The sequence below is a fragment of the Eulemur rufifrons genome, chromosome 21 (assembly GCF_041146395.1).
Source record: "Eulemur rufifrons isolate Redbay chromosome 21, OSU_ERuf_1, whole genome shotgun sequence".
NCBI lineage: Eukaryota > Metazoa > Chordata > Mammalia > Primates > Lemuridae > Eulemur > Eulemur rufifrons.
This window is the reverse complement of record NC_091003.1, coordinates 17,228,527-17,240,807: the sequence shown is the minus strand read 5'-3', so window position 1 is coordinate 17,240,807 and position 12,281 is coordinate 17,228,527. Positions and strand designations below refer to the sequence as shown.

Sequence of the window (12,281 nt, the reverse complement as noted above, 5' to 3'; positions counted from 1 at the left end):
ATCCTGAATCTTCAAGTCTGCCCTGGGTTATTTTAGACATTTGAAGCTAATCTAGTTATACTTTGTTCCCTGGTCCATCACTGATTGAAGCTTTTGGTTCAGATTTTTATTGTGTTCAGTTTAAATGCTTATAACAAAAATAAGCATTATCTTATTTTTAAAGATGTTTTCATGTTTACTTTTGTTTGATTCTCATGACCTCATCAGACAGGGAGGATAGCCTGGTGTCTCTGTTTTGGGAGCCAAAGAAATGGAGGCTCACAGGTAAAGCTTGTTGTCAAGTCCCACTGCTAGTCACTGACAGAGCTGGGATTTAAAACCAGGGCTCAGCTTGTGCCTGACTGTGTGGGGTGCTGTGGATACAGAGCTTGAAAAACAGAGGCCCTCGTGGAACCTCAGGGGAAGCCTCAGAATTTAAACTTCTCACAAGCCTGGCCAGGCTGGTGGAATCCAAAGACATCCACAAGAGACCACAGGAACCTTGGAAATTTATGAGAATGTGCTTCAACTATTTCTCACTTCACACTCTTAACCATTGCATCTCTCTTTTTCATCTTTATTGGGGTGCTATCACATTTTAAATTTATTTTTTTGTTTTCTTTATGACTCTTCAAGTTTGGGCTTTTGTTGTTTTAAGAAATGAGGTCTCACTCATGTCCAGGCTGGGGTGTAGTGGCGTAATCATAGCTCACTGCAGCCTCAAACTCCTGGGTTCAAGCAATCCTCCTGCCTCAGCCTCCTGAGTAGCTACAGGTATGTGCCACCATGCCCGGCTAATTTTAAAAATTTTTTGTAGAGATGAATCTCACTGCATTGCCCAGGCTGGTATTGAACTCCTGGCCTCAAGTGATCCTCCTGCCTTGGACTCCCAAAGCACTGGGATTATAGATGTGAGCCACCACACCTAGCTGGCTTTTTTAAAAGACAAAATTTATAGACAATGAAGTGCACAAATCTTACATGTACATTTGCTGAGTTTTTAACCATTGCATCTTATTTTTAAAATTTTTAGTCTCTATCATCTCTTAGGATAATGAACTTAATGAGTGCATCCTGTTGCATTATTTTAGAAGAACTTTAAGACCCCTAATACCAAGAGACATTTCCTAATTTTGGGTTGTCAGCATTCAGTCAACAAGGCTTGCTTTCTCTTATCCTGTTCTCTTAACAACCACAGACTGAAAAATCCTCATCTTTGTAAGAGGACTTTATTTCCTTGATAACTTTAGTTGTTTCTTTTGGATTTGAGCCAACCCTTTGGCTATTTCCTAAGAGGTACCAATTCAGAACCTGACTCTTGTCTTTTAATTGTGGGTGACTTTGTCCTGAGGTAGGATGACTTTGGTCCCTAGGCCCTTTCCTTCCTGATTATATCTGGTATTTGGCTACCAGGACAGAGATATCCACAACATGTCCTGTCTTTTTGTGGGTTTGTGATGCATGGAACGTGTTGGGGTAAAGTGCCGATTTAGGAATCAGAAACCTGAATTCAAACACATACTCTTATTTAGTTGCGGGGGAAAAAAAACAAAGCACTGGGCAAACCATTTTTCCTCTCTGCACTTTAGTTTCCTTTGTACTTCATACTGGAACATTCATGTTCTTCCTGCCCAAGCTGATCTGGGTATCTTGAAGATCAACTCTGTTAATGCTACATAGTTCAATTCAGTAAATGTTTGAGTGCCACTTCTGTGCCATGCTTGTGAAAACAGTTAGGAAATTATGCAACTACAAGGTAATGCCATCATAACTGATTTGTTGGAAATAACTGAGTAATGATTACATTTTGTTTCTTCCCAGTGTACACATCCACACTGAAGTTAACCTGCTACCACTCACATGGAATCGGTCTTACTGTATTTCAATGACTTGGTTGAGTGTTTGTGTATATGTGGTTTTTTTCCTTTTATGTATTTTCACTGTGGAGTACAGAGGAAAAACTCGCTTTTAATTAAAAAAAACAAAAAACAATAACAAGAAAAACCCCACCTTGGTGGCATTTTAAAAGCCAGTCAACCTGGTTCTTTTGTCTCCACCCAAAATTGTTGAGTGTTGTTGGGTGGCTATAGCATTACTCACCAAACAAGAGCATACCAGACAACCACATTCTTGTAAGTCATCTTTAGGATGAGACAACACTTGAGATACTTCAAAGTCATGCCTTTTTATAATCTTCCCCAGTACGTGAGATCACAAGCATAGATTGTGAGGGGTAGAAATTTAGTCTTTCTGCAGTTAATAAATCCTTTTATGGATTCTCCTCCACCTAGCCTGTTAAGGGTAGAATGTATGAGAGAGGTGGGATATGGGAAAATTACATCATTGCCTTGGTATTCATATAAATCTAGTTTTTAGTTGTTGAATCTGTCATATTCATAGTTAGCCATACTGTGGCCACAGCTCTAGGTCTCGAGCTTTGGAATAAATCTCAGCATTGCTATTGGAGTTCACCTGTGAAACCTACAAAAGCCTTTGCAAACACTTGACCCTGCTCTTAGTCCCTTAACTCTAAAATAGGAGTGGGCTTAAAGCTAAAAGCTTCTCTCCCATGTCCTCAACTTCCTGGTCTTCATTGCAGCTGGCTTCTTGGCGATGGCTCTGTCCTAAAGCATTAATCTGAAGGTCCTGACAGATGACTGGTCAGTTCAGCTTCAGTTTGGTAGTGTCGGGCCTACCTCTCTGATCTCTCTTGTGAGAAACATCCATCAAACACATCTTGTTTATCCACAAATGTCATATGACTCTGGGTCTTACACTGCTGTGCAGCTGCCTACCTGTCTTCTGGTTTGAATGCAGCCCAGGAAGTGTGCAGGACTTTTGAAACCTTTTTACATAAAAAAGAGTAATTCCTCTGTCCGTATTTGAAAATGTGGGAGGGATAGTTCTCATCTGTAACTCTGGTAGTGGTCTGCTTCCTCACGTGCCAGGTAAAGGCCTGTGCCTTCTATCCCAGGCCTTTAAGCTGTGTGTGATTGTGGGCTTGAATACTCAGAATCAACCAGGGAGCTAGACTTTCTTGGGGAAAATTTTTAGACTGCCAGTTGACACAGTGTGTGATAGAGGTTAGAGAGTTCGTTGCTTTAAAAAAAGTTTTCATTTCCTCTAAAATGAGAATTGCTGGACTGTATTTGTAGTATAAGAAATACTAAGTGTTGAAAAGAGACAAATCCCCATTTGGGGATGGGGAAGTAGACAAGAAGGGTTGAAATGGAAACATAAAGCCAAACAAAAACTTCATAGCCCCAATATTTAAAATAATTTGGGATATTACAATATATCTAATATTAAATCAGTTGAGACATGGGAATTCTGAGGTGGAAATTAAGGAGAATCTAGCAATTGATGTATTTACTCTTCTGGCTAAATAAACATAAGTGAACATCTAACATAATTTTTAAAAGCTTATTAAATTACTCATTTATTTAAGATCCCCTAGATTTTTTTCAAGTGGTGGTTTTCAAACAAGTTGTGATCCACTAGTGGGTCATGAAATCAAATTTTAAAGACATGAAACAATAGAAAATTAAGATACTATATCACAGACATAGTAGGAGTGGATATTGTTTTGTGAAACCCCTTTTAAAAAATAAACGTGTGTTGTGATGTGAAACATAGTTCTTATTTTGGATTGTGGTGATCAGTTTCCAAGTTTATGAAGTCACTGCTTTAGAGGATACAAAGATATTAAAACTCCATGTTCTCATGGAACTTGAAATAACAGATTTTCTATACCTGCAACTCAGTATATATTTCTCTTATGTATTGCTCAGAATTTCATGCTCTGGATGGTGGTTCTAAGCTCTTCTTGGGGTTAATGGTTCTACAAAGTAAATTGCTAGTAATAGTGGTGGTGGTTATTATTTTTCTAGTGTTAGTTTTAGATCACAAGATTCTTTTGGGGTATCTATGTGTTTTATCCTAAGATAGAGGTATTGATATGTAAGATCATTAATAGAAGTGTTTTCACCTTTTGCAGAGACTTAGAGCTATGTCCTAGGGTGGGGAAAAAAATCTTCTCTTAATGAACTTGGAAGTTGCCATAGTTTTACAGCTTTTAGATTGGCATTATGAATCAAAAACTCCTTGTCTAGTATTCCTTTATTTTTTTATTTTTTATTTTTGAGACAGGATCTCTGTCTCCTAGGCTAGAGTGTAGTGGCATCATCATAGCTCACTGCAACTTCAGATTCCTAGGCTGAAGCCATCCTCCTGTCTTAGCCTCCCCAGTAGCTGGGACTGTAGGCATGTGCCACCATGCCCAGCTAATTTTTCTATTTCTTGTAGAGAAGAGGTCTAGCTTAGGCTGGTCTTGAACTGCTGGCCTCAAGTGACCCTCCCACCTCAGCCTCCCAAAGTGTTAGTATTCCAGGTGTGAGCCACCACGCCTGGCCTCCTTGTCTAGTATTCTTGATGGTCAATATTCCTTGCAATTTGCAGACAGATGGCACCCCAATTCAGATAGCTTTTTTCCTATTGGGAAGCCCACTATATCGCTTCTAAAACTTTTCCAAAATGGGACGGATTTAGCTATTATTTCTTCCTGCATCTGTGAACCTCTTCTTTTTATAGCTCTTCTTCAGGAAACGTGTAATACCTAGCTTAAGCTCAAGAAAAGCAGTTTAAATGAGAAGTAGTTTTACAGAATTGTCTTTCATTCAAGTAATTGCTGTTTCCTATTCTGTAACTCCTCTCCTAGGGGAGAGCAAAGCATTATACCTTGATCACCAAGGCAGCCTGTTTTGTGCTTTTGTTTGTTGTGCTGGTTTTCCCCAACCCCCGCTAGTACTTATTTTATAATTGGTAACACTATGCATTAGGGGTACTACTTAATTTTTTTTTTAATAAAATTACTGCTCTAGGACTGTTTGTTTTCAAGGAAGAAAGTTATTTTAGATTTACTGACATTTATCTTAGACTCACTTCTACCTTTGTTGCTGTCTTAAGGAATAAAAAGCCAAATTCATTAGGGTGAATGTAGCCACATTATACCTATATGGGTGGATGGTATCACAAATGATCAGCACTTAGTAGTATGGTGTTTCCTGAGGTTCCTAGGTACTGGCAGTTATGATTCCATGACCTCTTTCTTACCTGCAATTCTGTAAAATGCTCTGAAAACCAAAAGGCTTTTCTTACTCTGTTTGGTGACTTATCCTGGTATGAGCTGACAGGAGGCTATTTATTGCTTTATTTATCCAAGTTGGTGTAAATTATCCATACATTTCACTGAAATGAGAAATATTAATGCTAAATTAAGTAGATCCTGTTGGGGGCATGAGCCTAATATTATAAGATATGTATTGTCTTACCTTTCTAAAATCTGGGAAACACTCATGTTCTGAAATCTGCACCAAAGGATTTTGGATGAGGAATTGTAGGTCTGTATTAATACTCTTGGTGGTCTTGTTATTGATTTTCTTACTACGTGTACTGTTGGTATGAGTGTGGAAGTGGGAAAGTAGCCAGTGTAGTGACAAGAGCATGGGGTTTGGGGCCAGACAGACCTGCCATGATAGCCTTTCTCAGTTTCGGTTTTGTCCTTTATCAAATGAGTTCAGTGATGCTGCTCTGAGTTGATAGTAGGGATTAGTTGGAATAATTCTTTTTTTTTTTTTTTGTTTTGTTTTTTTTTTGTTTTGAGGCAGAGTCTCACTCTGTTGCCCAGGCTAGAGTGCCGTGGTGTCAGCCTAGCTCACAGCAACCTCAAACTCCTGGGCTCAAGGAATCCTCCTGCCTCAGCCTCCCGAGTAGCTGGGACTACAGGCATGCGCCACCATGCCCGGCTAATTTTTTCTGTATATATTTTTAGTTGTCCATATAATTTTTTTCTATTTTTAGTAGAGACGGGGTCTCACTCTTGCTCAGGCTGGTCTCGAACTCCTGAGCTCAAACAAGCCACCTGCCTCGGCCTCCCGGAGTGCAAGGATTACAGGCGTGAGCCACCGTGCCCAGCTTGGTTGGAATAATTCTTGATCAAAATTAGTTTCTTTCCTTTTTATGGTCTTAACTTGACAGGGATCTTTTTAAACTAAAGCTAAATATATGTTATTTTATTATTTATACAATTTATGCCTTTAAAAAAAATAACCTAGCAGGGTAACTAATGCTTTTATTCTACCTGTTTTCCAAAATGGTATTTATTTCTTCCTTTTTTTGCTATTCATCTCTGGCCCCTAGGGGAGCATGTAACATCAAGGTTTAAAAACGAGGTGGAGAGGATGGGTTTTGATATGAACAACGCCTGGAGGATTTCCAACATCAATGAGAAGTACAAGTGAGTTATATGGGTCCCTGTGGACTGTGTTTCACAGCCAGTGCCTTTGCAGAAATTCCAATTCTCATGTGGCAGAACATTTGAACTTAGACTTTTTCTTTGAAATGGTTATATTTATTAAGTCTAAATCTGTGGTCTCCAACCCCCAGGCCAAGGACTGGTACCGGTCTGTGACCTGGTAGGAACCAGGCCACATGGCAGGAAGTGAGTGGTGGGCGAGCAAGTGAAGCTTCATCTGTATTTACAGCAGTTCCCTATCGCTGGCGTCACTACGTAAGCTCCGCTTCCTGTCACATCAGCAGAGGCATTAGATTCTCATAGGAGCACAAACCCTACTGTAAACTGTGCCTTCGAGGGATCTAGTTGTGTGCTCCTTATGAGAATCTAGTGCCTGATGATCTGAGGTGGAGCTGAGGGGGTCATGCTAACGCTGGGGAGTGGCTGCAAGTACAGATTATCGTTAGCAGAGAGGTTCGTACAATAAATGTAATGTGCTTGAATCAGCCCAAAACCATTCCTGACCCCAATCTATGGAAAAATTGTCTTCCATGAAATCAGTCCCTGGTGCCAAAAAGGTTGGGGACCACTGGTATAATTGTGTGATCTTCAGAGTACTTCTTGAATCTTCTGTTCCCATTGCTGTCTTTGGGAGTGGAAAATGATCCTTCCTTATCGGGATCCTGGAACCTTCCTTTCTACCCTCCCCCCAGGCCTCCGTTCTCCCTGGCACAGGCATGACTAGATAATACTGTGTTGACCTGTAGGCAGGCAGTTTCCATTGTTCTCATCACCACTTAGCATCACATTAGAGATAGGATCAGTGACCTCATCAGCAGTGACAAAACACTTAGGAGCTAGTTTTTATGACCGTAATTTTATTCTAGATCCTATGAAATAGACATAAGTACAGGTCGAGTGTCCCTCATCTGAAATGCTTGGGACTGGAAGTATTTCTGATTTGGGATTTTTTTGGATTTTGAAATTTGCATACACATAATGAGATTTCTTGGGAATGGGACCCAAGTCTAAACACAAAATTCATTTGTTTCATATACACCTTAATAGCCTGAAGGTAATTTTATATAATATTTTAAATAATTTTGTGCATGAAACAAAGTTCTGACTATGACTCATCACATGAGGTCAGGTGTAGGATTTTCCATTTGTGGCGTTACGTCAGCATTCAGTTTCAGACTTTGGAGCATTCTGAAGTTTTGGATTAGAGATGCTCAACCTGTATTACTCTGTTCTTTAATATGTTGATTTAAAACCAACTTCACAGCTATGATCATTTAACCATTAAATGTTAATATAATCATTATTAAATATTTAGCCTTTACCTGTTTCCTTAAAACGTTTAAGTGCTTTGGGTGGGGAAAGGCAGTTAACTACTGTGATGTCTGTGATCCAAGTTTTTATAAAACAAAAGAAAGTTGTCTAGGAGATTTAAATTAATATATCCTTCTCCTGAGTTTCCCTGCAGCACCAATCATTCTTGTGGTCCTTCGAGCTGCCTTAAATTACTATAGCCGTTTTCCTGGTCCATTTGTGGCCAGCCATCAGAGTGTTTTTGTTTTTCATTTGAAAAGCTATAGCTAATTATTATATACAGCTTTTAACATGGGCCTTGGTCTAGGACTTAAGAAACCCAGGTTGTTGTGAGAAGTAAGCAGCTGCAGACCTGTCTTATCTTTGCCTATTCTCGGTGATAAGTCAAAGCAGAGAAGGAGAGTGGAGACAGGAGGAGGGAGGGGCCTCAGGAAGTGTGACGCTGCCGCAGGCTTTCCTGAGTGTAACCCACCTTTCCTACACTGGAAACTGTTTATCCACAAGAGAGCAGATAGTCCTTATAGAGTGGTAAGGTAGTAGAGTACCTATAGGACAATGAACTTAATGTTCAGAAAATTGAATCAGAAAACTATAAATTAAACCAAGCTTGTTAGGGGGCGGGGTGGGGGGGGAAATCCCTAATATGAGTTTTAAAAATTAACTTTGTGTCTTTGAGTTTACTAGTTCCACCTCAAAAGCAGTCTTCAGGGTGTTGAAAGTTCTTCATACTGCAAAGGAAGAATGAGAGTATAAAACAAAAGAAACGGAACTCATAGTGAGAGTATTAGCTGTGATCATTATGTCCCAGGTTATTTTTAGAAGTTTGTGGGTTAGGTGTTAGGAAGTTTGTGTAACTACTCTTGGTCATAGCCATTCTCCTTGTTCAGTGGCTTTTAAATTAGCCATACTTTATTTTGAGAAATTGAGAATAAGGAGAGAGATTTAGTGAAAAAATGATCAAAATCCTCAACTGCTAAGCTAGTTTGTATTTTTCTGCCTCTTCCCCTAATGCATAGGACAGGCTAGAGCAGAGGTAGGTGGGGCAGGGGCGGCGGGTCAGTTTGTGTGTTTTTAGGATTTGAATTAAAGGCTTTATTGCCTTCACTATTGAAAAGGAAAATTTGGTTACCCATAAAGAAACATTGTCCTGTAAGTATAGACCTATCAGAAGTAGTGCTTCCCAGGACACCAGCTTTATTAGCATGCAGCTAGCATCTGTCTTCCCTAATGAAAAAAGAGCTTTTTTCGCTGGGTATAGTTTGTTCTGAAGTATGTTTTATAGAAATTGTGATTAATAGCATAGTCACATTACTAACCTGGCTCAATAGTTTGTGTATGCAACAAGTAGGTTGGCATTTGGTATTGGTTCCACATACCCATGGCTGCACTTGTTACCTATAAGTAGGACACTCTGTTTGGTTCAAATCAAAGAATAAATTAGTTAATCCTGTGAAGTTTTTGGAAACTTAAAATTGTGGACTTAATGTCCTTCATGTTTCCCTCTCACAAAAGCCTGGAAGACTGAGGGTGTGGTAGAGATGGCGCAGACTCTGTTTTGTAATTGGACTGGGCACTTGTGGAGTTAGAAATGACCTATATATTTGTTATGACAGAGTTACAATGGAGAACAAAGAGACTGCCCACGCCAGCTCCTTTTTTCCCGTTGATAGTTAAGATTGCCACATTCCCAAAAGGCAGCATCAAGTGGAAATCCAAGATAGTATCCCTTGATATGTACATAAACAAACACTTAAAGCAACCCATTCTGTTGATGGACCAAAATTCAAGTAATGCTCCTCATTGCTTTTATAACTAGCTCTTTGGTAGCATAATCAACATCCTTATACTGGCTCACCTAGTATATCTCCCTCCTCTCCCCCTCTTCTCTTCTCTTCTCTTCTCTTCTCCCCTTTTCTCATCTTCCCTGTTAGGTTATGTGGTAGCTATCCCCAAGAGCTCATAGTCCCTGCCTGGATCACTGACAAAGAACTAGAAAGTGTAGCAAGCTTCAGGTCTTGGAAGCGCATCCCTGCCGTCGTCTACAGGTAAGTACGCTGGACCAGCCCTAGCTTGGGCTGGTGCCATTGCCCTGCTGTGTGTGATCTTTCACCTCTGCTGCTGCTAACCTGGGAAGGGGAGGGTTCAGAGAATTTCCAGGCAGGTCTCTACTTCCTTGTTGCTAAACCTGCTCCTCCAATGACACTCTGGTCTTCACTGCATCCAGAACACTAGCTGGTGGTTCAGCTGACACAGATGAGGACATTTTAGTAAAAAAGTTAGCTGGACTTGCTATTTCAAGATGTTCCTTTTATTTTGTGACAGGATAATCGGTTACTGCGTTTAGCTTCAGATGTTAGGGGAGTCCTAGAAAGTGAGAATTGGGAGTATAGAGTTGAGTCATCTGTGATTGTCTTTGTGGTTGAAACTTCGATACGTGGAAGAACTCTATTTTGAGAGAGAGTATTTAGAGAAGAGAAGCCTGGAGCTTGACTGGATAGAAGATTTCGGCGATCAGAGGCATGAGAGCTAAGGGATGCAAGTTCTAGGTGGGGACAGTGGCGTGATGATGAAGTGCAGATTTTGGAGTCACAGACATGAGTTCAAGTCTATTCTGATACTCCTTGCTGTGGCACCTTTAGTTAGTTCCCTAACTGACCTCAGTCTGTTCCTAATGAATAAAATGGGAACACTTGTTCTTAATTTGCTGTTATGCTGTGACATCTAAATGACAGCCTGTAAACACTGGGCTTCTCTTAGCAACATTGGGAGTGGGTTGTATCCCTGATTGCTGCTTTTTATAATTCAGTGAATATCTCAGTTCTCACAGGATTGTGTTAAATTTTTCAGAAGTCATTCCTCCTCCTCCTGGAAACGTTTCCAATGTTATCTTGTTATGTTTACATTCTCCATTCCATTTTCTTAGTTTGCAGACTTTTTTGACTCTCCCTGAGTTGGGCCAATGCAGTGGCTTAGTTAGAAATAAGTCTTTTGTGCCAGGAGGCATTCCCCTGAAATATTGAGGTTGTAGGAAGGGATTTTTCTCCTTGTGGAATTCCCATGGAGGTAACCAGCTTGTTCATTTAGTCCACTGAAGGCAAATTCTGATGCTCTCCCTGAATAGAGAGATGGAAAGGTATTTGCTCTGGCCCAGGGGAACCCATTAAGTTTTCAATCTCAATTTTCACCACTCTTGTTTTCAGAAATCCCTAGAAAAGTAGGTCACTAGATTTACTTATCATTCAAGTGGTAAGGATGATATAGGAATTAGAGAGTAGTGAAAGCTGAAGGGATTTATGAGTCTTGTCATTGATCAGCCCAACTAGAATGGGGAAAGCAGCTAGTTGCTGCTCTGGCCAATAGCTGTGTTAGGTCAGCAGCCCTGGCATTTGTGGGGCTTGCAGACTTTGAACAAAGGGGAGAAGTACTCTCATTTTTGGAGAGCGAGAGGCTTTAGGTGAATTCTCTTTTGTCCCAGAAGCCTAAGAGTGCTAGTTGAAGAAAAATTTCTTAGAGTGTAATAAAAATTTATTCTAGAGGGCACGAGGATTTTTTTCCCTTTCTAGAGACCCTAGAAAATACATAAATGAAAATTTTTATTTGCAATTTTTTTTAGAGAAAATCTGCTTTCAAAAGATTACAAATGAAAGTTCTCTGTATATGTAGTCCATGTAAAATCAGATGGGCATCCTGGAACCTGGTGTCTGTCTCAGAGCATGTGTCTTGTATCTCTGAGCCCCAAACTGGGTTGCTATATTTGCGGGTTTTGTAAGGGGTATGTTGAAGAATGGGACACTACCACTCTTCTGCTTTGTCAGCCTGGGTGTCAGGATGCCTCTGAATCTGACTTACATTTACCGAGTTTAGTTTTCTGTAGGCTGCAGTAAATGGTTCCTGAGTTTGCCAGCTGCACTTACTTGACAACACCATGCTGAACCAGTGCCTGATTAGGGCTTTTTCCTACTGTGACAAGAGAGCACTTAATTGGATTTATTATTGAAGGCAGAGATTGCTCTAACACAGCAAGATGGTGCAAAGGGCACCCATCTGTAGTGCAATTCACAAGCTCCCCTTTATGCGTGTGGTGATTATTAGAAACTCCTAGTCATTTAGGGAGCTTGCTTAACCCTAAGTTAGGGATAGTGGAAACAATTATGTTTCTATGTAAAATTGAAGCATTCATTGTTTTACTGGGGGGGGGTTTATCTACTGGACATCTTAATTTTTGTACTTTTCCTGGTTCTATTAAAGTGATAGAAATGCTTTTCTTCAGTGATTTTTAACTGTAGTGTTTGAGTTCTCTTTCGTGCAGTCTAAAGCATTTTAGAGGACTGCAGAAAACATAACTGCTAATTGCAATAGTTTATTTGAAATCTATCATAATGCCAGTGGCCTTTAAAACCCCAAACCCAGGCTGAAGAGTGCCATCTACTGCTCGTCTTGGGCACTGCTGGGAAGCATTGCAGAGGAAGAGGATGCTTAGGAAAGGCCCCACCAGCCTCTTCTGTGAAGGTTTGGAGTCATTCAGCTCAGCAGTTACCCAGTGCCTGTTATTTACTAGGGGTCATTTTAAGAATCAGTGAGGTTTTATTTCTAGTTTGGCTCCATTCAACATGTGAGCCGGTTGAGCATGTTAGCAATGTACAAGTACTTCTAGCTACTTGTCTCCCAGTGAGGGAGG

General features: G+C 40.2%; 1 protein-coding gene across 4 annotated transcripts in view; it reads left to right on the top strand.

Annotated features, from left to right (window-relative positions):
- MTMR3 (myotubularin related protein 3) overlaps window positions 1-12,281 on the top strand; it is a 115,308-nt gene that overhangs the window by 82,172 nt on the left and 20,855 nt on the right. For all 4 annotated transcript variants that reach the window (XM_069496779.1, XM_069496780.1, XM_069496778.1 and 1 more), the window contains exons 7-8: window positions 6,178-6,274; window positions 9,535-9,648. In XM_069496779.1, coding sequence (XP_069352880.1) covers window positions 6,178-6,274; window positions 9,535-9,648 — 211 coding nt within the window. The remainder of the gene's footprint in view (window positions 1-6,177; window positions 6,275-9,534; window positions 9,649-12,281) is intronic.